Below are 24342 nucleotides of genomic sequence, written 5' to 3'. Positions count from 1 at the left end.
CTCTCACAGAGTACCGGCTCCTGTCTGCGGCGTTTTTAAATCTGTGGGGTGCAGCCGTCCGCTTGCTCCTTCCTGGAAACTCTTCCCGGTGTCCTCTGGCCCAGAGGACTTCTGCCTTGCTACCCTTCCCTTGACTGGGGGCTTCTGGGCTGCCTGAGCCTGGTTCCGTCCCCCGTGCAGCTCCCACCGTGCCCCCACCCCGGGGGCCCCATGCACTTTTAATTGCCTTGACTGTGAGCTCTGCCCTAGCACTCTCGGATCCTTGCAGTGGGCTCCTGCTGTATGTATAACGGCCCCCATTCAAGACCTGGCAGCACGTCCTTCCTCGCTGTGCGTATGTTAAGAGCAGCGACCCCGCTCCGCTGGCCCGCCGTCTACTATAAAGTGCCGTGGACAACTACTCTGCAGGGCCGCGTCGAAGGCAGCTGGGGCGCGGGAGCAGGGCCCGCAGCCTGTAGGTGCTCCAGAGCGAGATCTCCTCCTGCCTGGCCAAGGCAGTGGCCTGCCCAGAGACAAGTGCATGGGCCAGGGGACTGCCGGAGAGCACAGAGCCCCTCTGGCCGAGCTGGGCCAGCTGTGACCCGGCTCACGATCATGATGATGGGAGGCTGCCCAGATGCGCAAGGACATCCGGCAGCTGAGAGCGGGAAGGCACGGTAAGGAAATGGGGCCGGGGGTAGGGCAGGCAGAAATCGCCTGGTGGTTTCCAGAGAGGACAGGGACCCCGAGCAGGGTCACGCTGGCTCTGGCCTGCTACAGAGACCAGGAAATCAGCTCCAGGATGGGGGGCGGGCGTGTGTTGGCAGGACGGACAGGGACTTCCCAGCCCACCCCCCTCCCCTCGGCCCATGGTAAATGGTCATTGTGTTTGGTTTCCGGCAGTGGCCTCCTCTCCTGCCAGGACCCTGGTTTTCCTGCCGCAGCCAGAAGCTTCCCCTTTGATTTCTAAACAGCCGCCATGGCCTGGATCTCGATGCTGAGGCCGGGTGAGGGAGAGCAGCAGGGAGAGCTGGAGAGGGGGAGGGGAAGGGGGGGTGGAGATCGGAGGCAAGGCAGAGCCCTGGGCAGGGGTACGGCTCGGCTCGGTTCCTCTGGGACGCAGACAGACTGAGAGAGAGGAAGAGAAGCAGCAAGGGCCCGCCCCACCCAGGCCAGAAACCTGCCTGGCCCCTTCAAGCACGCAGGCCAGACCCTCCCAGCGCACAAAGCCCAGGCCGCTGCCAGACGTAATGAAAGTCAGATGAGTACTGGGCTGGTGTCAGGCCTCCCACCCCCACTGTCCCTGGGGGTCGCTCCAGCTGCCAAAGACTGAAGCTGTGGCTGGACGAGGGCTGGAGAACTCGCCTGGCCCTGCCACCCACCCAGCTCAGGAGGAATCTCCCAGGCCCACAGTTCCCCCACCAAAGGTTTCCCCCCAAGGGCATGGAGACATGCTTTATCCCTGGGCAAACAGGCATCCACTCCCGGTCAAGGCCCTGGGGCTACACAAGGCGCAAGATCCAGGCCGGCCATCCTGGTACTGCGGCCTAACATGATGGAAGGGTGGGGGGCACAAGGCGGTGGTTAGGGTACCTAACCAGCAGGGGTTTCAAACTTCACCATTAAGGCTCTGATTTGGTTTAGATATGTGCCGAGCCCCTGGACCCAGAGATGGCCTCTGTCCAGGCCCCATGCCCAGTCGGAATGCGGCCAGGGGACCCATCCCGGATTCTGCCACCTCTGCGGCAGTCAGGTGCACAGTCAGATTCGAGGGGCAGAGCAGCCCCCCAACCCACTGTGACCCCATGACCCACTGGGCCCCACTGCCCACAGCACACCAGAAACCAGAGACCCAGCCCTCACCTAGTGACCCCCACCCCTCATCGTGACAGGCACACCCCCCTTCTTTGAGTCCTCCCCAATCCTTACGAGGGTGTCCGCATACTTTCTAATCAAGCAGAAATGAGTCACGCCCTCAGCCTGAGAGGCCCTTCCCGCCACCTCCCTGCCTGGACACCTCGCAGCACAGGCTGGAAGCCTGCCTGGTGCCCTCCACCTCCCTTCTCGCGGCAGCCCTGAACATCGGATCTCCGTCTGCCCGCAAGGGGTACCGCCTGGAAGGCCGCTGTGGTCCCAGCTGCCGAGAAGTCCGCCGCCCTGATCACTATTCACCACCTGCACCGCGAAGCCCGACGGCCGGCGCAGGCCCCGGGGCAGGCGACGGAGAACGGCGGCCCAGGCCCCGCTGTCAGAAGTTCGGGGACGTCACCAGTGACAGCCCGCGGGAACAAGTCTACCCGGGCGGTAGGGGCGCGGGGCCGGCGCGCCTCGGCTCGGCGGGGCCAGAGAGCGCTCTGGTCCCCGAACGTCCGGACCGATCGCGCGGCAGCCCCCACGCCCGCCTCGCTGCCCCGGGGCTCGGCGCGAGGAGCGCGATCTCGTCGGGCTCACCCACCTCCAGGCGCGGCAGGTCGGGGTCGAGCTGCGTGAAGCTGTGCAGCACCACCGGGCAGCTGTCGGGGCCGCCCACCTCCAGGCGCACGGCGTCCCACACGCTGCGACTCCGCCGAGAGCCCGGAAACAGCGGCTCGGCGGCGCCCGCAGGCCCGGCCGCCTCGGCCCACATGCGCTGCACCATGGACGGTCGCGGGCGCGCGGGCGGCCGGCCGGGCCGCGGGACCCAGGGCGGCGCGGGCGCGGGGGCCCGCCCGGCGCGCGGCGGGGGCGGCGGCGGCCCGCGCGGCTCGGCGTCGCCCTGCGCTCTGCGCCCGCGGCCCGGCCCCCCGCGGAGGTCAGGCCGGGGGCGGGGCCTCGGGGCGGGGCCGGCGACGCGGTGGGGGGGGCGGGGCCGCAGATGCCGGGGCCCGTGGCTGCGTGTGCGCGCGCGCGCGCGCCCCTGCCAGCCGGCTGGAGGGCCAGCCCCGGAGCGCACGTGCTGTGCGTGCTGCGGGGGGGGGCGGGGGGCCCGCGGTGAGACACCCTGCGTGGGTGCGGTGCCTGTGTCGCGCGGCCCTGGTGTCAGAACTGGCTCCCACGGATCCCAGTGAAGTTTAGCTCGGTGGCCTTGGATAAATTGCTTTACCTCTCTGAGCCTGGTCACACCCGGGAACTGATGCAGGGCCCTGGCCGGCTGGTGCCTGCGCCCGGCTGTGAGCTGGGCGCACGCGTGCTCGTGAAAGCCCTCCCTGCTGTGTGTGTTTGGGGAGAGCCCTACCCTTGTCTGCAGTACTGCCTTTTAGCCCCATGGTCGTGCCCGGGAGCAGGTAGGAGCAGAAGGGAGGTGGAAGAGCTGTCAAGGAGGCGGGGCGGGGGCAAAACACGACAGATGCCACCGGGCTGGGGCCTTCTAAACCTTCAAGAAGGTAAGGGGTCCAGAGGGACGACTGCCTGCTGGAGCACCGGTCACTTGGCTGGTCGGGTGGGGCCACTGGAGACTTGAGTGGTCAAGATCTCAGGGCAGTGTGAGGGTGGGAGTCAGGCTGCAGGGCTAGGGAGCCCCAGCTACACCTTCTAGAAGCCTGTGAGGTCTAGAGGGAGGCTGGACTTAACAGCCGGGTCAAGAGGGTATTTATTTATTTATTTTTAAAGATTTTTATTTAGTTATTTGACAGACTGAGATCACAAGTAGTCAGGCAGGCAGAGAGAGGAGGAAGCAGGCTCCCTGCTGAGCAGAGAGCCCGGTGTGGGGCTCGATCCCAGGACCGTGGGATCATGACCTGAGCCGAAGGCAGAGGCCTCAACCACTGAGCCACCCAGGCGCCCCTCAAGAGGGTATTTACAGGCATAAATCAGTAGGACCGTCTTGCACACCTAACCCACTGCTGGGGCCTTGCCTGGCCTCTGGCCTCAGCCCTCAAAGAGCCCCAGCCCTTGCTGCGAGCAACCCTGGCAATGCTACCAATGTCCCCAGAACCGGTCTCCTACTATTGGGCCTCAGTTTCTCTATTTGTAAAACGAGAGAGCAGGAGCGGTTGTGTGCGCCCGCTGTGTGCCAAGCCTCAGCTCTCCACACGGGGAGCTTGAGCACCCTCCAGCCAGGAAGCAAGGCCTTGACAAAGACAGGTAGAAGACAACCTGGCACTTTCTATTAAGGGCGTTAAAAATCCTCTTGCCCTTGGACTCAATGATCCACTCAGGAATTCCCCCTAAGGCCAATGCAATCAGAGGCACTGACATGGGTCCCTGTACAAGCATATTCACGGAAGGGAGGATTACAGCTCTGCCCTGGGCCAACTCACAGGACCCTCGGTGCCCCTGTGCACCCGGAGAGCCACGAGCGTGGTGTATGTAACCAGGGAGTAGGGAAACCAGGCTGCCGAGCATGCTTTCAGACCAGACGTTGCACACATGCATTCGACCAGAGGGACCTCCTCTGCAAGAGTGACGGTAGTTATTTCTGAACAGCACTGCACATTTTTTTCTTTTCACTTCCAGAGTTTTCTAATTTTTCTACAATACTGTAATAATCATGCACATGTAATAAATGCTATTTGGTTTTTGTTTTGTTTTTTTTAGCAAGATGAGTAGATTTAGTTGGGGAGGCTGTTTTGGAAGCTTCTGGGCTCTGCCCCCAGGGAGGGCCAGTTGGGAGGCACAGTTGGAGGAAGGAGCTCCTCATGGAGCAACAGAAAGGTGACCTGGCCAAGGGCCACCGCCCTCTGGCTAGAAGCTCCTTTTCCCACTCCTTCTCCTGGGGCCAAGTTTTCCGCCTCTGGGAATTTGGAGGGAATTCAGCACCTGCCCGTGCTCACTTATCTCCCTCTGCTCTGCTCTCTTTATCTCCTTCTCCCAGGGAGGGCCCTTGGATGCAAGCTCAAGCCCATTTTACTGCCTGGAAAAGGGTAGGTGCCGGCCAAGTGACTCCCGAGGACTGGAGGAATGCACCGGCTGTCCCCACCTCTCCAACCCTGAAGGTCCAGGTCCGGGGCCTGAAGGGTCCAGGTGGGCTGGGGTGGTGAGGAGGGGGAATTCCAGCCCCCGCCCCGCCCCCAACACAACTGGCTGGGCTGCCCCCCCATCCCAGGTTACCTGCACATTATCCACGGGGAGGGGGCAGGACGGCGTAGCCTTTACTCAACCAGTCCTTCTGCCGCGTCCCCCCCATACACTTTGGGGGCTCTCCTCTGGGCTCCTGGCAAGCCTGCTCACGGCTCCAGCTGTGTGCACACTGCACACATCTCAGTTCCCAGAGTGCTGGTGTGGCCGAGGGCAGGTAGCACACCGAGATGCCTGGGTTTGAAGCCGAGCTACCAGCCTTTTCTCACTGTGGGACCCCCCTTCCCCAGGCAAATCACCGCACCTCCGAGGCTGCTTTCTCCTGCGTAAAGGGAGCATGACTAAGGAGGTAACCGGTAAAGCCCCTCACACAGGTGCTCGGGGTCCCCATGACTCCGCCCCACGCGGTCAGTGACTGGGGCTGCGGTTCACGGGGCTCACGGGGCGCCAGCGGCTTGCGAGACCCTCTCCTGAGCCGTCACGCACTTCCCTTCATGATCCTGCCCCAAAGCTGTGGGGCAGACCCCTTACCACGGGCAGGGGCAGCCCAAAAGAGGGGCCCAGGGCGGTAGGTGCTACCTGAAGAACAAAGTCATCCATGAAGTGTTCTTGCCAAAAGCCAACCGCGAACCCCACCAGCTTTGTGCATGTAACTTCCATTTGGGGGAATTATGGGGGAGGTGGGAGGGGGCTGCACTGCTGCCTTTTAAACACACCAGGAGGAGACAGTCCATAAATCCCAGACGGTAGGAATCTCTATGGGACAAACCACCCAGTTTCTTCAACAAATTCGTTCCAGGAGAAAAAATAAACAAAGGGGAAGCCGTAGACTGAAAGAAAGGTAAGAGACGTCACGAGATGCAACACTGGATCAACTTGGATGGTAATTTGAACAGGGCAACTATTAAAAAAAATACCACCAAACCCAAGGGACGATCGAGATTATTTGAACACTGCTGGATGTTGGGTGATACTCAGTATCGCCGTCCGGGCATGATCGTGGCAATGCAGTGCCGACTAGAGGGACATACTGGAATTTGTGTGCCTGGGATCTGTGCAAACAGCATCTGCCGTAGGGGACGCGGGACATTGGGGCGGTGGGTGGTGAGCGGACCCCAGAGTGTCCTGGAACACCGGGGAGCAGTACGGCTGGGATGTATTGATGTACTTCCCCACTCTTCTGTCTAGTTGGAAGTTGCCATGATAGAAATTAAAAAAGGAAAAAGGACAGAGTTTGAGCCTCACCGTTGAGGTTCCTGAGGCTCCCAGCAGCCACTGAGGGAGTGCAACAATCCCCAGACCCCAGGTCACGGCAGTGCACACCCGGCCAGCTTCCCCACTATCCATGTGCCTGGCTCGCCCCACGCCTAGGGGCCCCCTGAGCATAGTCACAACAAATAAGGCTGCGGGCTTCCCTTTGGAGGCCATGGCTGTGGGTGCTGGGAAACTGAGCCCTACGGCTCACCTGCGGCTGGAGGCAGCCTGGTGATATTGGTGAGTGAAAACCAAGGTGACTGCCCCTGCCCTTGGAGGGTCTGCTGGGAGAAGCGCCACAAAGTACTGTAGAAGGTGTGGGGTTATTGGACGTGGGGCCCTCCATTCATCCCTCATCCTGCTCACAGCTCGCCCCACCCCCAGCGGTCCCAGGTTCCCAGCCTTTCCCTGGGGAGTGCACCTGCCCTTCCTCGGGGGTCACAAGGTGCCCCGAGAACAGCGCTATGCTGTACAGACAGTTCTGGGGCCAGGATGCTCCCTGCAGAGGAAGCTTCCAAGACGGGCTGAGAACTGACAAGTCAGGGGCTGGAAGCAGGCCACATCCAGCCCACGCGTGTGTTTTGTTTGGCTCGCAAAGTATTTTTAAATTTTTGAGCCAACAGTAAAGGTCAGGTGATTTCATATAAAAATCCACTTTCTTGCTTCTCCTGTAACTTCAGACCATCCGGTCACCTGGGGTCTGTGTTCCCGAGCCACGGGAGGCTGGGCGGGAGCTGACCCGCAGCGGTCTCCTTTGGGCAAGGCTCGGGCCCCATCGGGCCTTCCATCACTGCCTGGCTGGGAGGCTCCCCGAGCAGCAGTTGAAGGGAGAGGGGTACGGAGGCCAAACCTCTGGGGCCCCATCTCCTTCCTGCTTCCAACCCACCATTGGTCCCCCAGACGCATGGCAGTCAGAGGGGTCTCGACCCTTCAAAAGTGCCCCCACAACCTTCAGGGCAAAAGACCGACTGCTTGGAGCGCCTCTGGCTTCCATCTGGGGCCCCTCACAGCGCCCCACCAGGCTCCCACAGAACTGCTTCGATCCCTGGAGCCTCGAGCCAGCCCCGGTCTCCTGCCGGGCCCGTGCTTCCCACCTGCCACCCATCCCAGTACGTGACAGGTGACCCCTACGTGCTGCTGTCCTTCCACTCTAGACCAGCTCCGCCGTGGCCCGGGGGCCCGGGCCATGGGGTTTGGGCCCGGCCGCAGTGCTGGGGAGGAGTTGGAGCCGCCACGGGGCCACAGGTCCTGCTCATCATCTCCTCCCACCTGGGCTGGGCCGAGGCCACAGAGGGCGCTGGCGGCCACCCGGACTTGGGTCAGGCCTCGGGGGAAGACCTTTCACCTCCCTCTGGGCAGGTGGAGGGCCCCTGTCTGTCCTTTGTGGGCTATATTTAGATCCCGAGGAGCACGCGAAGAGGGTGTAGCCTGTCCGGGCTCCTGGGTCACTTCCTTATGTCAGCGTCACCATTCCTGGCCTGCCTGGCTCCTGGGCTGGCCTGCTGTGGGCGGGTGAGCACACACCGCGCAGGGGCTGGGACACCTGGCCCCAGAGCGTGGGCTGAGCCCCACCCCCTCCGTCTCTGTCTCCGGGTTCCTGGGAACTTCCAGGGGCCTCCTTCTCTTCCTCCTCCTCCTCCTTGGGGGGGAGGGGGCTTTCCCACAGGCCCGAGGGCGAGCTCGGAGTTGGTCAGGAGGCAGAAAATGAGGCGTCCAAACCCCCAGGAGTCCATCCTGGGTGGAGGGATGTGACGTAATTATCACCCCCAATCTCTGATCTCACAGGGCGTTACTGTCCCGGGGGCAACGAGAACAAAATACATCAATGCCTGGAGCTGTGGAAACGGCCCGGGACTGGCATCCCATGGGCCCCGGATCGGCCTTGGGCTTGCTCTGGGGCCTCGCTGGCCTCCCGTGGAAGTGGGTGCTCACCCGCCCACCCCGACCCCAACTCCCAGGGTGTGTGTGGCGTTACTCAGAGGAACACAGTGCAGCCCGTTCACCATGATAAACGCCATCCACAGAGGGGGGACGGGGGCCACCCTGACAATGCCGCCGCCACTCCTGGACTGCTCAGTGCCCAACGCCCCAGGGACCATGGACACCCGACACTTCTGCGAGCCGCCCATCTGCCGTGTGACGGCTGGAGGTGACGGGAGGAAAGGAGAAAGAAGCAGAAGGGGACACAGACAGAGGGAAATGCAAGAGCCTGAAACACAGAGCGTGGCGGAGAGGGGACAGTGGGCGAGCAGAGTCGGAGGCGGAGCCTGCGTCCGAGGAGCACGGCACATACACCGAGGAGGGGGCCTGTAGGTTTGGAAAGTTCTCGCTTAAGACCTGGAGCCTGGATTTGTGCTCAAGTCCCTACTCTGCACCTTCCTGCCTCAGTTTCTCCATCAGGAAAATGGGAAGATACTAATACTGTCATCGCCTGGATCTCAGGAGAGCAGACAATAAAACAACGCACAGAGCCCTTGGAAATCTGAGAAGCACCAAAGGACCAGGAACTGCTAGGACAACCCACGGCCACCCGGCAGCGGCCGCCCAGGCGGGGGGCAGGTCAATAGGCCGGCCTGGGCCGGGGTTCACGGTGCTCACTCCTCTCACACCCGGATGGGGGCTGAGGACACCTGCTGGCTTCCCACCAGGCTCCTTCAACCAGTTCTGAGGGAGGGAGGGGTGGCGGTCGGGAACCACTTCCCGGGCCTCGGAACTGGCTGGGACCCCCCCGGCCTCCCGGCAGAAGCGCAAGTTGCCCCAGAAACTCACCTCGGTGGCTGCTGCTGGCACAGGTGCCGGCCAACGTGTGGGGCTTTGGAGAGTGGTGCGGTGGGCGGTGGCCCTGCGCCTGGCCGTCACCACAGAGACACAGGCAAAGAACACCCAGCCCTTCCTGGCCCTGGGGGCAGTGGGCCCGGCTTCCCGGGCCATGGTGGCACGGGAGCCAGGCAGGGGTTGAGCTCCTGCGGAGGCCCTCTGCCAGTCTGCCCGTCTGTGTGCCTGCCTGCCCCGATGGCTCGGGCGCCCGAGTGCCTAGGCCTGGTGTCATCGGCGTGGCTGTCATACCTGCTCCCATGACGGGCCCATGACGGGCAGGGCCAGGAATCCCCGCTGGGACCAGGCCACAGGCCTGCCAAGGCCGGGGGCACGGGGCTCTGTCCTGAGCTGGCCCAGCAGCTCCAGCTCAGACCAGGTCCTCGGGTGGGCCCCGCTGTCTCCCCAGGACCCCAAGGCCCCATCCCCATTCCCACTGCCTGCCGGGAAACCTTCTCCCAGAGCTAGAAAGGCAGCAGGTACAAGTCACCGAGATCAAAACAGGGCTCGGCCCATGGGGCTACCAGGCAGCTGTGAGCTGGGCGCAGTGCCATCGGGGGGGGCACGGAGGACCCCGCCCATGCCAAGCTGCCGCTTCATTCCCGAAGCCTTCCCGGCACTCTCCCTTCGAGCGTCTCTGCCCTGGCTCCCGGGCGTAAGATCTCATTTTAAACTGTAAGGACGAACCGAGGTTGCCAACTGCCTATCCTGCCAAGCAGGGTAGTAAAAAAGCCAGAAACCAAACATCATCACCATTATTCCAGAAAAGGCACCACCAAAAGGTATCTAGGAGGACACACTGTCAGAAACACCATTCGTTTAGCAGCAGTTAAAAGGAGGCATTTGGTTTAAGAAAAGCTCACGATTTTCTGCCCATTTTTCCCATTTGGCTGCACATCAGCCATTGGAAACCACGGATCGAGTCCAATACACCCACTTGACAGATGGAAAAACTGAGGCCCCAGGGAAGCAAGGACTTGCCTGAGATCTCACAGGGGGAATCCAAGACTTGCACCTGTCTGCATCCCCACAGAATGCCCAGACGCTCCTTCCACCAGTGTTCAGAGCCTGAATCCCCAGACCCAGAGGTCTCAGGGCAAAGACAGAGGCTGAGAGGCACGGTGGCTTCCTTACCCTGCTAGGACCCTGGCCGGGTGGATGTCCTGCTCCTGGCTGCCAGGATGCCACGGGGGCTGGGAGCAAAGAGGGTGGTGCAGGGGCTCCGGAGCCGGCCTGGAGGCACATCAGGTCCCCTGCCTACCACGGGGGTGCTGGAGCCCACCATGCCGCTCCGACACGGAGCCCCGCCAGCACTCGCTCTGCCTTTCTGAGTTTCACATCCTCTTCCGGTGGCTTTGTGGGGTGCAGGGGACCCGGCGGAGAGGGCCGCTCCAAGCCCGACTGGGTTCCTGTCCCCGCCCACCCTGCCTTCCCATGGGACCTGCAGGTTCCTCTTCTCTCTGAGCCTCAGTTTCCTGAACTGTTATGGATGTGGGGGTGGGCGTGAGAGATGCGCAGGTTTTTCAAACACAAACTCTTCCCCACCCCAGCTTCACGGTCTCTCTTCACCTGGAATTCTCATCACTGGGCTCCAGAGGATATTTCTTATAGAGAAGAAAGAATCTCTGTGAGCACAAGTTAGGACTCCCTGGGGACATGGGCATCCCAGGATTGGGGGGCTGGGTGGGCATCGGAGAATCTGAGCTGAAGGTTCCTGGTGGAACATGCCCCCCTCATGCCACCCTTGTGCCTACAGCCCAAGACCGGCTCCCCACGCAGTAAAATCCCTCCAACAGCTTCTGTCCCGCTGCCCGCAAGAGAATCCCAAGTCCTCCCTGCCTCCAGCCTCTACGTGGGAGAGGGTGGGGGTGAAGGGGGTGGTGGGGGTCCCCCCCCCAGCCACTGTGGCCTCCTGCACACGGTGACGCTTAACTCTGACCTGGGAGACACAGCAGAGGCAACCGGGCTCTGAATCAGCCCACCCTGAGCCCCTGGGCCACTGACTTAGCATTTCATACTGACTCAGTTTCCTCATCTGTAAAATCGGCCAAGGGTGCCTGGGGATTCGGCAATGTGCATCCTGATCACTCCCACGGTCAAGAGCCTGCTCCGGCACTGGCACGTAATGAACACTCAACAGATGTTGCTGGCTCCATCTCCCAGAGCGAGCGCCAAACCGCAATGTGAGGCCCGTGCAGGGCTAGCTTGTGGGCCCCGCCGCTGGATCCCAGTGGAGATCTCAGAAATGCTCACTGTCTCCCAGCAGCAAACAGAGGCCAGGGTGCAGCCGGGCTGGAGGCTCCAAGGAGGGAGTCGGCCCCGGGGCGCAGAGGCTGTCCCCTAGCTGCGGGACCTCGGGCATCGCTTGACGCAGCCTGCCGGCCCTGTGGGTACCGGCAAGCTCGCCCGTGCCTCTGGGGGCTCCAGATGAATTGAGGGGAGGGAGGGCCTTTTCTGAGGCTTGACCTCCTCAGTGCAAGGTGCGCCCCTGAGCCCGGTGCTGCGGATGGGGTCAGTGGACGGGAAAGTGCTTCTAGCTGGACGAATGTGCCCGGGGGTGTGGGAGAGGCCCTTAGAGGAAGCATGTGTCCAGGGTGGGAACCAACAGGGAACCGGGCTGCCCCTTAGGTGTATCTGTTGGGCGTTTCCTGGGGACCGGGCCCCTGGTGAGGGACCATCGCTCTTTCCATGGCTCCTGAGTGTCAAACAAGGCTCTCTGTGCCCTTGTCCAGAGATCCCCAGCCATCCACACTGGGTACCCTGACCTGCCCCCACCCCAGGCCCCCACCACCGATCATTCTGGCCTCAGGACCCAGTCTCGAGCGAGTCCTTCAGGAGCTCTGCCGGGGCAGAGCTCACTGGGGCCCGGCTGACCGGGAAGGCCCAGGCAACCGCTGCAGGAGACCAGCTGTCAGCTAGAGGCCAGGAGAGCAGGAGCCCTGAGGAGGCGGGGCAAGGGAGGGGTGGGGCGGGGCGGGGCGCGTCCACCCCTCCCCCCAGCCAAGAGGGGGAGAGCAGAGACGCCTTTGTTCCCTGCCAGTCTGGTGTCACCACATGGTGCCCCGAGTCACTGTCACTGCCTGGAACCAAAGACCAGCCCCGGAGCGCCAGGGCTCTGGGGGCTGGGGACGGGACGGGGGGGGGGGGGGGGCTTCCCCTGTATTCCCACCACATTGCCACCTACTGGGGCTGCCCCCCCCCCCCGACCAAGCACACACAAGCTTCTCCTGTGCAGCTACTGGACATGGGGGAACACTCGCACCATCCCTGAGACGCTTGTCCCGGAACCCCAGGTCTTGGGACCTGCCCACGGTCCTTGGCCCTGCCCGCCATACCAGATGGCTCTAGGAAAATGCACCGGGCAGCCACACACAAGCCCAGACGTAGCGAAACCCCACTCCTGAACCCGCATGCGTGTACAGACGCGCCACCGCTCCTCGCCACCCAGACCCAAGCCCTCCGGCGGGGGACAGATTCCTGGGTGGGCTGCTGCATTCCACATCTGGGGGAACCCCCTGCGGGCTCCGGGGGACAGGCCCTGGTGGGTACAAAGCACATTGTTTATAAACACTAGTGGCTGTCGCTAGGAGCTGTGACTCAGAGCCAGAGCAGTGACTCTTCTCTAAGCTGTTGACCCGGCACAACATCCTGTCCAGGAAGCAGATAGGAGAGGCCTGCCTGGCTTCGGCTCCTCTTTCCTGCAGCCTCCTGACCCAACTCAGGGTCCCGCCAGGGGCGTGGGGCAGCCCAGCTCCCCGCCCCCTCATCTCTGGGGACCTGCGGCCACTGCCATTCAGGCTCTGCTGGGTCAGGTGACACCGCAGCCTTGCATGCGGGAGACCAGCCCCTACAGCCGGGAAAGGGATTAGAACTGGGGTGCACCTACTCTGGCTCTCCCCCCCTTCAGCTGTGAGAGAGGCCCAGGACCCAGGGCCCTGTAAACACCGCTGCCTGCAGCCAAAGGCGAAGGCTTGCCCACACTTAGATGCCTTGGAGGCACACACACACAGCTCCTACCATCCCCTCGGCCCCCACGAGCCCAGCCTGGCCCTGTCTCTGGGGGTCCCTGACAGGGGCAAAGCACTCTTCCACGAAGCATCTGTCAAACAGATACAGCCCCAGCAATCACCTCAAGATCAAGGCCCAGAGAGGGCAAACCACTAGCCCAAGGAGGCACAAGGGGTCCATTCCAAGGCCAGGTGCATGCCTTGTCCTGTCTGGCCCCGAAGGCAGCTCAATTTCCTCTGCTCTGGACTGGGTTCAAGGTCACACATGGATCTGCTCCTGGCAGCAGAGGCTGGCTTGGGGCTGCTGGGTCCCTGTCGGCAGCGGGGGAGAGGTCTGCCCCCCAATATGACACCCAGCTTGGGATTCTGATTCTGATGTCCCCTGTCATCTCCCCCGCCCCCGCAACGCAGTGTCTAAGCTGGAATCGATGACCGCCCCTCCCCCTAATATTTCTACCATTCACTGATGTGCCCGCGTGGATATAATTTAAGAGTCACGACGTGAGAGGCCAGGACCGGAGCTCAGGGCGTGAGCTCAGGGACAGGAGCCTGGAGACGCAGCAAACTCACCCCAAGTCACACGGCAGCCTGGCTTGGAGGCTGGGCTCTCAGCCGCTCCCGGCTCTATACAGTAAGAGGTGAGCGAGATCCTAGCCTCCCGGTGCCCTTCTGTGGGCACTGCTTATAAAAGGGCCAAGAGGGGCCAGAGGAAGGCCCCTTCCCCTGCTCCAGGCTGGGGAGACCCGGGGACCCCCTGGAATGGTGGGGTCACAAGAAACACCGCCAGGAGAGCTGGCAGGGAGAAAGGCAAGGAGGGGCTATTTCGGCAGCTGAGGCCTGGCCCTACTCCAGGCCGAACGGTAACCCAGCGGGAGGTTGGTGGGCTGCTCCCGCTGCTGATTCACCGGCTGCCCAGGGCTCCCCTGTGCTGGCCGCCTGCCTGCCGGCCCTTTTTACCAGCCCACTGAGTCACACGGGTTGCCAAGAGGCTGAGGCTCCGCGAATCGAGGCCCTGCCCGGCAGGCTCCGGCCCTGCCAAGGGCACCACCAAGCCAGAGAGGACAGTTCCCTGCCCCCTGGGGCCTGCCCCCATGCCCATCTTGACAGTGAGCCCATCGTCTGACTTTCAGGCCTCCCACTGGCTGACCCCTGTCCTGGCCTCCACACGGGGATGGCCTCCACCCCAAAAGTTTGAAGTACTGGATGGAAGCACTTAGGATAGGGCCCCACATGACCCCGAAGCAGCCTGGGACACTGAGTCAGGGACAACCAATCCTTCAGAAAATGCACTAGAAAATCCTCCCAGCAAATTCGAACTGCTGTAAAAGTCTCTGAACTTCAGTTCACCCCACAGCCCTGAGGACCAGCAGTGGCGTGTGGCATCCCCATCGCGGACCAGAGCAGCCCTAGGCTACAACTCCAGCACTCAGCCCACACGGGCACCCTGAGCCCCTGCTAGGCGTCAGGCTGGGGGCAGGTGCCAGCGATATCCCAGGGAACAAAACGGGTCAAAATCACCTTCTGGTCTGGGGGCATAAGAAGCAAAATGCGCGTCAGAAGGTGAATATTTTGGAGCAGAAAACACAGAATAGGGTGAGAGGGCTTGAGCCTGCTGCGTCCTTTGATGGACGTGGGTTGGGGGGAGCTAGAAAGTGCCATGAGGAGGAAGGCTCCCAAAGGGGATTAAAAAAACAGTTCACAGACTAGCATCCCCCCAAAGTGGGCTGTAAGCTCCCTGGGGGCTGCATGGGTCCCGCTCCCCTCACATGCCAGGGCCGGAACGATGCCGGGCCCGAGACGCCTTCCCGCAGCCGCTCACGGGTAAGCGGGTGACTGCTGCTCCCGCACGTGCTGCCGTCACAGGAGTGGAAGGAGCACTGGTGTTCTAAGTGTGTTTTCGGTTCTTCCCTCTTCTTAAGAACTGGAAGGGGTATGACCTCTTTGAGTGCAGGCAGGGACCCCCAACAGAGCCGGGCACACAGCGGGCCCTCAACAAATCCCCGGGACGCACCAGCAGGCTCGACGGTCCACACAGTTCCTCCAGTTTCAAAGTCCCCAGATTGGAAAATACTCAGAGTTTGGGGCTCACGCGTGTTGCTCATGGGGAGATCCTCCGAGAAGCTTCCTGGAGGAGGCAGCAAGGCTGGAGAGGAGCCCGAGGGATGGCAAGGAGGAAGGGCATGGGAAGGGCATGCCTCTCTGCCAACCTGCCATGCGAGTGCTTTCCAGAGAGCGAGGCTGGGAGCAGAGGCTGGAGGCGAGCCAGGCTTTCTGGGAAGCAGGAGCCAGGAGGTTCCCAGAAGCCAGCCTGCCGTGTGAGGACAGCAGGGTGGGGAGGCGGGCGGCTCAGCTCTGCTTCAGCCTGGGCTTTTCGCTTCTTTGGAAATTCCTGGCACGACAGGAGTGCTTGGGGAATGGGTCTCCGCTCATTGGGTGAGTAGAGGTGGCACGGCCGTGGGGTCTGGCCCAGACTAAGCAGCCGGTCCATGCGGCATGGGCAGGGCGGGCTGAGGAGGGGAGGGTGGTGGGGGGAGCTGAGCCCACAGTCAGGCCCCTGTGCCCAGCAGGGCCTGGTCACTTGGGGCTTCAGGGCCGGGGAGTTGGGACAAATGGGCCCTTGTGGTGAGGAGGCTGCCCGCTGTGCTAGAGACACCGTGTGCCCGGTGCCGTCACCCACCCGCTGCCTGCACGTGGGGGCCCAGGGGCCTGGGAAGGAGGTCTCTGCTTTCAGAGGGGGACCTCCAGAGCTGCCCTGGGCTCTGGAAGGGATCTGGGGCTCCAGCTGGCGGCCAGGAGGCAGCCGGGCTGGGGCCTGCTTCCCTCTTCCGGCAGGGAAGTTTCCCGGAGGAGCGGGGGGCGGGGAGGGGGGTGGTCAGGGCCTTGGGGCTGAGTGACAGTTTCAGAGACACAGCCTTTGTCCCCCTCCTGTCCCCCACTGACCCTCGGTCAAGACCACGACTTTGGCCCTTCCCTGATTTCTCCTCTTTGGCAAGGTCCCTGGGCCTCTCCTGTCCACCTCCACATGCTCCTACGAGGGAGACGTCTACGAGATGCCCCTTGTGCTGGGGACCCTCCAAGGGCGATACAGGTCTCCAGGTTGCCATCAGGCAACCCAACCTCACGAGCTGTGTACACTTATTAACCCCTTTCCCAGCCGAGAAACCCGGTAACAGGCCAGTGGACGGTGGCAGGAACACGCGGGTCTCCTCGTGGTCACAACCTGGGCCCCGTCCTTTGGAAAAGCAAGGCACAAACACACGCACACGCAGGCACTGGCGTGCCCCACGTGGGTGTGCTGCCTCTCCCCCACCCCGTAATCAGTCATGGTTTCCACTGGCCCCACACGAGTCCCTCCCCACACAGGCGTGCTACACTGCCACTAGGCTTGTCACGCCCACTGTTGGCACACAGGAGGATACACGTGGCCACAGAGTCACTCCAGTGCGCGCCGTCCCCTGGAGGCATGGAGAGGCTCCTGCGTGCAGGTGCTGGACTGCTCACGGTACCCCGGAGCCTCGGATATACCCCCACACCCCGCACGTCTGCCTGAACACGGTGGCCACCCTGGGTCCCCAGACCCGGGAGCCTGCTCCCTCAGGGCCTGCCCCACGCCTGCTTCTGGCAGGGCCGGTGAGAAGGGAAGGGGGAGACGTGTGCTTTGTGCAAGGATCTCCTGGCCCCATGTGGCTGTGTAGAAAACTCCCTGAAATCCTGCGGAAATACAGTCCTCTGCTGCAGGGTGGGGGCCGGCGGGGGATGCGGCCAGCTCGGCCTTTCTGCCCTGGGCGCTGCCTGCCTCCCCGGCCGCTCACCTCGCTCTGCCGCCTGCAGCTGTCACCTACCTGTCTGGCCACCCAGTGCCTCAGGCCAGGTGGACGACCTCACCCTTCTACTTCAGCCCTGAACAACCAGAGGGCCAAAGGGCACCCCAGGGCACCTTCCTGGGCAGCACACCCTAGAACTCTGGCCCCAGGGGGTAAGGTGATCCGGGTGGAGTTCGCCTTCAGGTAGCGCCGGGCCATCTACGCAGCTTCTCCGGGGGTGGGGTGGGGCTGTTTCCCCACCTAGAAAACCACGTGGATTCGACTCAAGGCCAGCCCCCTGCTCCCCAGGGGTTGTCAACACCGCCTGTCTTCACAGCTGGTGGGCCACCCCAGCATCTGCCTTCCTCGAGGGGGAAGAGACATTTCCTGCCACCTGCGGGGGGTTTGCGCTGCAGACGGTAGCGGGGGCTTCCGGAGCATTTCACACACCTGGGCATCCCTGAGTCCACGGGGGAGTTGAGGGAACCACCAGTCTGGGATCCTGAGAGTCCAAGCCTGCGCTCTCTCTCCCCCTAGACCTCCTGCATGCTGAGAGCTATGGACAGAGAGCTTCAAGGCCGGGCTCCGCCCTCCCCGGCCCACCGGGTGCAGTGGGCGGCAGCTCAGGTAGTGGCGGTTCCCAGGGCTTAAACATCCTGGTCCCGCCCTCCCAGCTTTGACGGCGGTTACAGGCAGAGGACCGCAGGGGACAAAGGAAGGCCTGCACGCCACAGGATCTCCAACGTGGTGGGTAGGTTTCTGGGCTCAGAACTCAGAAGCCACGACCACAGCCTCCCCAGCCCAGCAGCGCACACACAGGTCAGGTGGGCACACCAGGAACCCCAGGCGGCACGCAGAGAAGATACGGTCCGCCCTCCCCAAGGGAATGCATTCCTGATCCCAGCCCAGAAAGAGGGAAGAACCCGGGTGCTCTCCAGCCCCAAGGGGATCCCCACCCCTCTCAGGTCCGGCAGGCGGGGGATAGCGCTCCCACATCCTATCATCCGCCACCGTGTGGCCCTTCCCCGTCACCCTCCCCAGCTGCAAGCCTGGCTGAGGCTCACCTCGTCCGCCCGCAGGCTCGGCGGGACCACCAGCATGAACTCGGGCAGGGGCTGCACCCTGCCTGGAGCGGAGGACAGGAGCGCGCTGCCTGCTGTCGCCCTGTGCCCCGCCTGCAGCGACCATGGTCTTCGCTCCGGGCAACGCCCGGCCCGGGGCCATTGTCTGCACCGCCCTCGCCCCGCCCCTCCTCCCGCCGCGCACGAGTGAGGGGTGGCTGGCCAGAGTGGGCAGAGACGCGCCGCGGGAGCAATGGAAGCCAGCCCCGCCGCCCCAGATCCAACGTGTGGGCCGGGCACAGGGCAGAGGATGCCACCCAAGGCCTGAGGTGGGCACGTCCTCTCCCCTTTGGACAGAGGGTGCCTGGGAGGCTCAGAGGGCGGGGTCATGGCCCCAGACCACAGAGTGAAGGAATGGTCAAGGTCAGACTAGAATCCTGGTTCCCTGAGGGCACTGGGGAACCCCTGAGATCACCAACGAGACCACGAATCACTGCCCTTCCCAGAGCGAACATCTGAGGGTACCTGGGCCTCACAGGCTTCCCAGCTCCAAAATCCACCCCCTAGGGCAGTCTAAACCCCAAAGCCCCTCTCTCCTCCATTCCAAGGCAAGGCAGGGGGTTCCTTGCTCCCTCCCTGTGGAGACAATCTGGTCTGCGTGCTCACTGCTAGGGTCGGGGTCAGTGCCCATAAGCGAGAGTGGGCCCTAACAGAGCCCACAAGGCTGGGGTTCCTTCTTCTCCACTTTGCTCACAGTGGGAGGAAAAGCAAGGCTCAGGGGTTTCAGCGCCCATTCAAGGATACTCGGTAATAAGCATTGCACTGGGATACGGACACAGGTGTCCCCCTCCGAGCCAATGGCCTTAACCGTGAGGTCACCTGCCTCCCCCGGGCACCCAGGTGTGAAGCAGGCCAATGGAGAAGCAAGCTCAGAGGCCAGTCTGGTCCAGACCACCCCAAAGCCCCAGTAGTGACATGATTTATATATAGCCCAGTGTTCATGCACCGAATGGTGAACACACAGGCATGGGGGAAGATGGGGCCACAGATGGGGAAACTGAGGTTGGCGACTTGCCAAGGTCGACAGAGCTAGTCAGCCTCAGCTGGCCCGGACAGAACCGGAGTCCCCTACTGTGGGGCTCTAACCGCTCCACCCTCCCTGGACCCCAAGCCCAGCTTCTTCCCCGGGCTGGCAGCCTGCTCATCTACTGTGTCCTCTGACCCTACATTTTCTGACACCACGCCACTACGGCCACCACCGACCACTGACGGGGCTCAGGTATCCAGGAAGTAGCTTCTGTTGCTAGGGGGACGGCATGACAGAAGGTGGCTGACTGGCAGGGTGGAGTCAGGGGGAGGGAGAAGCAGACTGGGGTTTCCCTCAGGAAGGATCTAGGGCAGGGGCTGTGGGTGACCGTGGATCAGACCCTACAGCTAGGGTCTCTACTGAGGCCACTGGAAAGCCCTAGTCCTGAGCCTTCCTGCCTGCAAGTGTTTGGGGGCCCGCGGTTGCCAGGCAACGGCTCCAGGTTGCAGGTTGCCATGGGGACTCTCCCTCCTTCTGGAGCTTGTCATTTTCGGGGGATGCCCTCTCTTCTCCACCTCCTCACTCTGGCTCGGCTGCCCTGGGAGGAGACGTCTCGGTTCCAGAAGCTCAGCCCCAACCCCACGGAGACGCACCCAGCAGCGACCCTAAGCAAAGATTCGGAGGATCAAAACCTCAGAACTGAGAAAACACAGAGCGCAGAGCCCAAGGCCTTCATTAGAGCGGGGGGTGGGGGGGTGGGGGGGGAGTGGGAGGCTAAAGGGGCTCATTAACTCTGTTTATGTCTCCACGCCCACTGTTAACCATCACCTTGGGGCCTGTCCAGCCCTGACATGGGAAGTTCATTGGAATCACAAGGAATGTGGTGCCAGCCCCTCGGCCCAGCACCCCCTCCCCGGGCTTGTCTGCACACTAGGACATGTTTCCACCGGCCCTGCCGCGACCGTTCACCGTCCAGTGCCTGAGTTTCCCCTTCTGTGTATGCAGACGGCAGTGGTACCCACGTTGCGGATACAATGCGACACCGCAGCCCAAGGCCAGGCTCAGGGAAGGCGCCACAGGCCGGCTGCCCACAGCACCTGCGGACGTGGGGGAGGGTCTGGGAGTTACTGTGCAGGGCACAGCCCAGTGGCTGGCATGCTGCTGATGGCCAAGTGGCGACCGACCCCAGGTCCCCAGCCGTTCTCCTAGGACTACTCTCTGTCCTACACCCCCCATTCCTGTATTTCGTCGCCGTGGTCTCGTCTTCTCCGCCAAGGCGACCCCTGCAGAGGTTCTTGGTTAGTATCCGTTGTGGGAATTAGTCAGTGACCCACGGTCAAGGGCTAGCGGCCTCAGCCTCTTGGGACCCGGGAGTGCCCAGGGCTACAGTAAGAAACTGCCCCACTTCTGGGGCCAGGAGCAGGCTGGGCACTTGGCTTCATTTCCCTGATGCCCCTAGAAGCCCCAACTGTCCCGTGGGGAGCCCGGGGCCCCTCTCCTCAGCCCAAGGCGGCCCTCTCCAGTTTGTAGGAGGATGGGGCAGAACCCCACCAGGTGAGCGGGGATGGGGGGGCTCAGGCAGCTGCTGCCGTCCCTTGGGCAAGGTCTCTGGATGGCTGGCTTCCAAGTGCCGCCATCAGACACAGCCGCCCTGGCCAGCAGGAACCGGTGAGCTGCCAGGAAACCACAGAGGGTAACCAGAGCTGCCCTGCGAGGAGCCCCTGAAAACGGCTGCGAAGGGACAGCTTGGCTTGCGGGTGAAGAAGGAAACGCCGACTCCCCACCCGCGCGGGGGCCTGGCCCTGCTAGGTTCCCGGGCCTCCCCTCCGGGGCACCGCCGAGTCACTACCGTGTGGCCCCACCTTATTTGACTTCCTCTGCGGTGTGTGTCACCCCTGAAATGACGATGCTGCTGTTGTGTTTACAGCTGAGTGTTGTCTCCTCGCAACTGGAAGGTGAGACCTTTGTCTACCGGGCGGTGCGCGGAGCTGGGCTGGGGAAGCGGCAAAGGGGGGGGTCATGGCGCCACCTGCTGTTCCTGATGGCACACCACAGCCCGCCGCTGGCGCTGGGGGCGGGGAGGGGGGGGTCTGCCCCAGAGGGGTACCAGCGAGTTCCCCACACCCCAACTGCTCTCCCCAGCCCCCAGCGCACCTGGGTGCCTAGTCTTCAGGGTGAGAATCACTCCAGTGCTCCTACTGTGGGTTGAACTGTGTCCCCAGAAAGCAAACCCAACACCCGTGAATAAGCCTCACTTGGAAACGGTGTCTTCCTGCAAGTCACCGGGTTAGGATGGGCCTCACCCAGTGACAGGTGTCCTTACAAAAGGGGAAAACTGGACACACACACGCAGAGGAGGCTATGTGAAGACCGAGGCAGGGTTTGGAGCAACGCACCTGTGAGTCCAGAAATGCTGTGGGGGGTTGGCACCACCAGAAGTTGGAAGATGTAGCTCTAGAAGCTACATCTAGAAGCTCTCCCAGAGAACTCCTGACACCTGATTTGGGACTTTCTGCCTTCAGAACCAACAGAGAATAAATTTCTTTTGAGCCAAAGTCGTACCAATTTGTAGTACCTTGTTATGGCAGCAACAAAAACGGATTACACCCTCTCCCCCAGGACGAACCCCGACCTCAGCCACCCTGGCCAAGTGCAGCCAAGCCAGCATTCCGGGCCCCAGGAAACTGATGGCGACTCAGCAGGTCACCTAGGGCAGTGAGGACAGAGCACGTGAGAGGGCCTGATAGAGTCAGCCCCGATTACATGCCATCTTCAGGCTCCCCGCCTTGAATCCAGCCTGACCACAGGACGTCCCCCTGGAATATCTCTCTGCACCACACACTGCCCAGATGATTCCTGCCAACACCCGCCAACGGTCCTAGAGACGGAGCCCGCCCCAGTCGGGCCTGAGTGGGGACTGCAGCCCTGGCCTCTGGGGGACCAGGAGGCAGGGGCTCCTCACCGAGTCGGGATTCTGGCTCTCGGAGGGTGAGCAGGTGCCTGGGAGGCCCGTGGGTCCCACGGCACAGACAGCCAGGAGGCCCTCCCTGCAGGCTGGGGTCTGGCTCCCACCCCTACCTCCAGAGCGATGTCCAGCTCTCTCCCAGCTCCTCTCGGCCAAACCCTCTGTGCCCCCGAGGCTCCCCCGCAGCACACTGCTCGCAGACGGGGCAGGACCGCTCCTCCCACCCTGCTCCCAGCATCACGCTCACCCTGGAGGCTGTGAGACCCCCGCCAGGGGCTCCTGCCTGCCCCCCTCCCCCCTGCCTCACGTCCCTGCAGGCCCCGCCCCTCCCTTTCACCTGGATTTGTTCTGGCGCTTTGGTCCATCCCCCTCTCTGGGCTGGGACCTCCTGGAGCACAGGGTCCCTCCTGGGGACCTTCCAGCCTCCCCCCCCAGGCCTCGCACAGCCCCTGCTAGGGTGAGTGTGAGGGGCACGGTAGCTGAATGTGTCCACGAGAGGGTGTCAGAGCCCCTCCTGCCTCTGAGCAGCTCACGTGGTGGACGTGGAGGCTCCAACCCGAGGAGCCTGTTGGGGGAGATGCAGGGGACGCCCAGCATGACCCCTGGTGTCCCCTCCCTGCTCTGGTGGCTTCCCTGAGCACAGTGGGCACAGCCTGACCCCTGGTGGTCAGCACCAGCATGGCAGCCCCAGCAGGAAAACCAGAAAACAACACACACACCTTTGTTTGGGTGTAGTCAAGGCAGCGACTCTCCCTGCCCCTAGAGGGTAAAGGAGCAGGACCTGGGGGCTCTGGGGGTGATGTGAGGAGCTTCAGAAGCCTCCCCTGTCCCTCATTTCTCTCTCCAGTCCTCGAGATCGGTGCATTCCTAAGGCCTCCTCACCCTGGGCAGGACACTGACTCTGGAACCCTTTCCAAATGGGGCCCCTCAGGCTGCAGCAAGGAGGGTCTTGACCTTGGTACCCAGACCAGTGGTCAGTGCTCTGCCACGTTCTGCGTCCCTAGGTCCTCAGCCCCACAGGCCGCCCAAGCTCCCCCGTCCTCTCCTCTGAAGGACCTCAAGGAAGTACAAAGCACTTTCCCAGGGTTGTGAGCACAGTGTGTCCGGGATGGAGATCCAAAGCCAACAGACCCTTCCACAAGCCTGTGGGACCCTAGGGACACTGTCCCGACAGCCCAAAGGACAGAAGAGTAAGCTGAGACCTTTTGTGCTGTAGCCCCTCCAACTGGGGGGGGGGGGGGGTCGGTCTCTTCATAGTCCAGGTGCCCAAAGTGGTATACCCAGCACCCCAGAGCCTGTCCTCTCCAGGTGTCCTGGGGGAAGTGCCCAGCCCGGGTAGCCCCCTGAGCACCTCTTGGACCCCCTGGCCACCAGTCTGACATAGCTCTCCTCCCCATGGATGAGTCCTGGGCATGCTCCCAGGAGACTGGATGTCCCTGCCCCATGACTGCCTCCAATGCCTTTCTTCTTTCGCCCCTTGTCACCTCTCCAGTGTCCACTCCTCCTCCGACCCCATCCCATGGCCCCCATCTGTGAAGTCCATGTGTGTATGCACCTGGGGGCGGATGGGGATGCTCAGAGGAAACAGCTGCAGATGCGAGGGGGTGAACGGGGTCCTCCAGGATCTTAGGGGTTCTCATTCCCATTGGAAACCCCACGGGAGTGTTGAGCACCGGCCTGGGAGGCCAGAACCTTCTCTTCTTCTCCGGACTCCCCTCACCTCACGCGCCCCGGGCCAGTCCCCGGCTCTCCTGGTCTCAGTTTCCCAGTTGTACCAGGAGGGGTTGGACGCGGAACTGCGTAAGCGCGCGCTCAGCGTGGACCCGGCGCCGTGCTCCCTCCTCGCCGGATGGGGTGTGGGCCGGGGACATGCGGTCCTCCCTCCACCCCCGCCGGCTGGGAGGGCGGCCGGGGCCGAGCCGGGGCACTCACCTGGCAATCTACCATCATCCTCAGCCCTGGCAGCGCATCGCCAGCCCAAGGGCGGGGCCCGGGGCTCGCAGAAGCCGCTCGCCTCGGCCCGCGCGCGGCGCAGGGGGGCGCCCGGCTGCGGGGCTCATGGCGCGGCCTCCCGTCCCCGCCGGGCCCGGAGCTCTGCAACCGCCGCCGCCCGCGCTGCTGCCGCCGCCGCCGCCGTCCGCACCGCTCCCATTGTCTGCGCCGCGCTGCGCCGCCGGCCGCTCGGGCCCCGCTGCCTGGTTCCGCCCGGACTCCCGGGCTCCGGCCGGTGGGCGGGGACAGCCGCGGCCCCGCCCCGCCCCGCCCCGCCCCGTCCGCCGCAGGTGTGAGGGGCGGGCGCCGCCGCGCGAGCTCGGGGGCGCGCTCGGGGGGCGCGCGTCTTCTCCAGCGGGCGGCGGTGGGCGGGCCCTGCCGGGGCCGCCGGGCCTCGTGTCCACCGACGCGTGCACGCGGGGCCTGTGGGGGGGCCCGCGCCCAG

General features: G+C 63.1%; 1 protein-coding gene and 1 long non-coding RNA gene across 20 annotated transcripts in view; one reads left to right on the top strand and one right to left on the bottom strand.

The window, feature by feature from the left end:
- RALGDS (ral guanine nucleotide dissociation stimulator) overlaps positions 1-24094 on the bottom strand; it is a 43133-nt gene extending 19039 nt beyond the window's left edge. For 3 of the 11 annotated variants that reach the window (XM_059143401.1, XM_059143402.1, XM_059143405.1), the window contains exon 1: positions 2435-2722. In XM_059143401.1, the coding sequence (XP_058999384.1) occupies positions 2435-2617 (183 nt within the window). In that variant the 5' untranslated portion in view covers positions 2618-2722. Of the gene's footprint in view, positions 1-2434; positions 2724-10176; positions 10353-23837 lie in introns of those variants that run through there. The other 8 variants (XM_059143403.1, XM_059143409.1, XM_059143410.1 and 5 more) reach the window with 4 other exon arrangements.
- LOC131813173 (uncharacterized) lies at positions 15307-21495 on the top strand. 9 transcript variants are annotated; one of them, XR_009346656.1, is made up of 4 exons: positions 15308-15482; positions 16413-17603; positions 17932-18242; positions 19085-21495. It is a non-coding gene; the product is annotated as an uncharacterized LOC131813173 (long non-coding RNA). The 9 variants fall into 9 exon arrangements; XR_009346653.1 differs by having other exon boundaries at positions 15314-15482; positions 16413-16534; positions 17390-17603; positions 17932-21495; XR_009346657.1 differs by having other exon boundaries at positions 15319-15482; positions 17932-20238; positions 20603-21495.
- Positions 24095-24342: the final 248 nt, after the last annotated feature.

This window comes from Mustela lutreola, chromosome 12 (assembly GCF_030435805.1).
Source record: "Mustela lutreola isolate mMusLut2 chromosome 12, mMusLut2.pri, whole genome shotgun sequence".
NCBI classification, from domain to species: Eukaryota; Metazoa; Chordata; class Mammalia; order Carnivora; family Mustelidae; genus Mustela; species Mustela lutreola.
The sequence above is the reverse complement of the archived record's forward strand: the minus strand, read 5'-3'. Positions and strand labels throughout refer to the sequence as shown.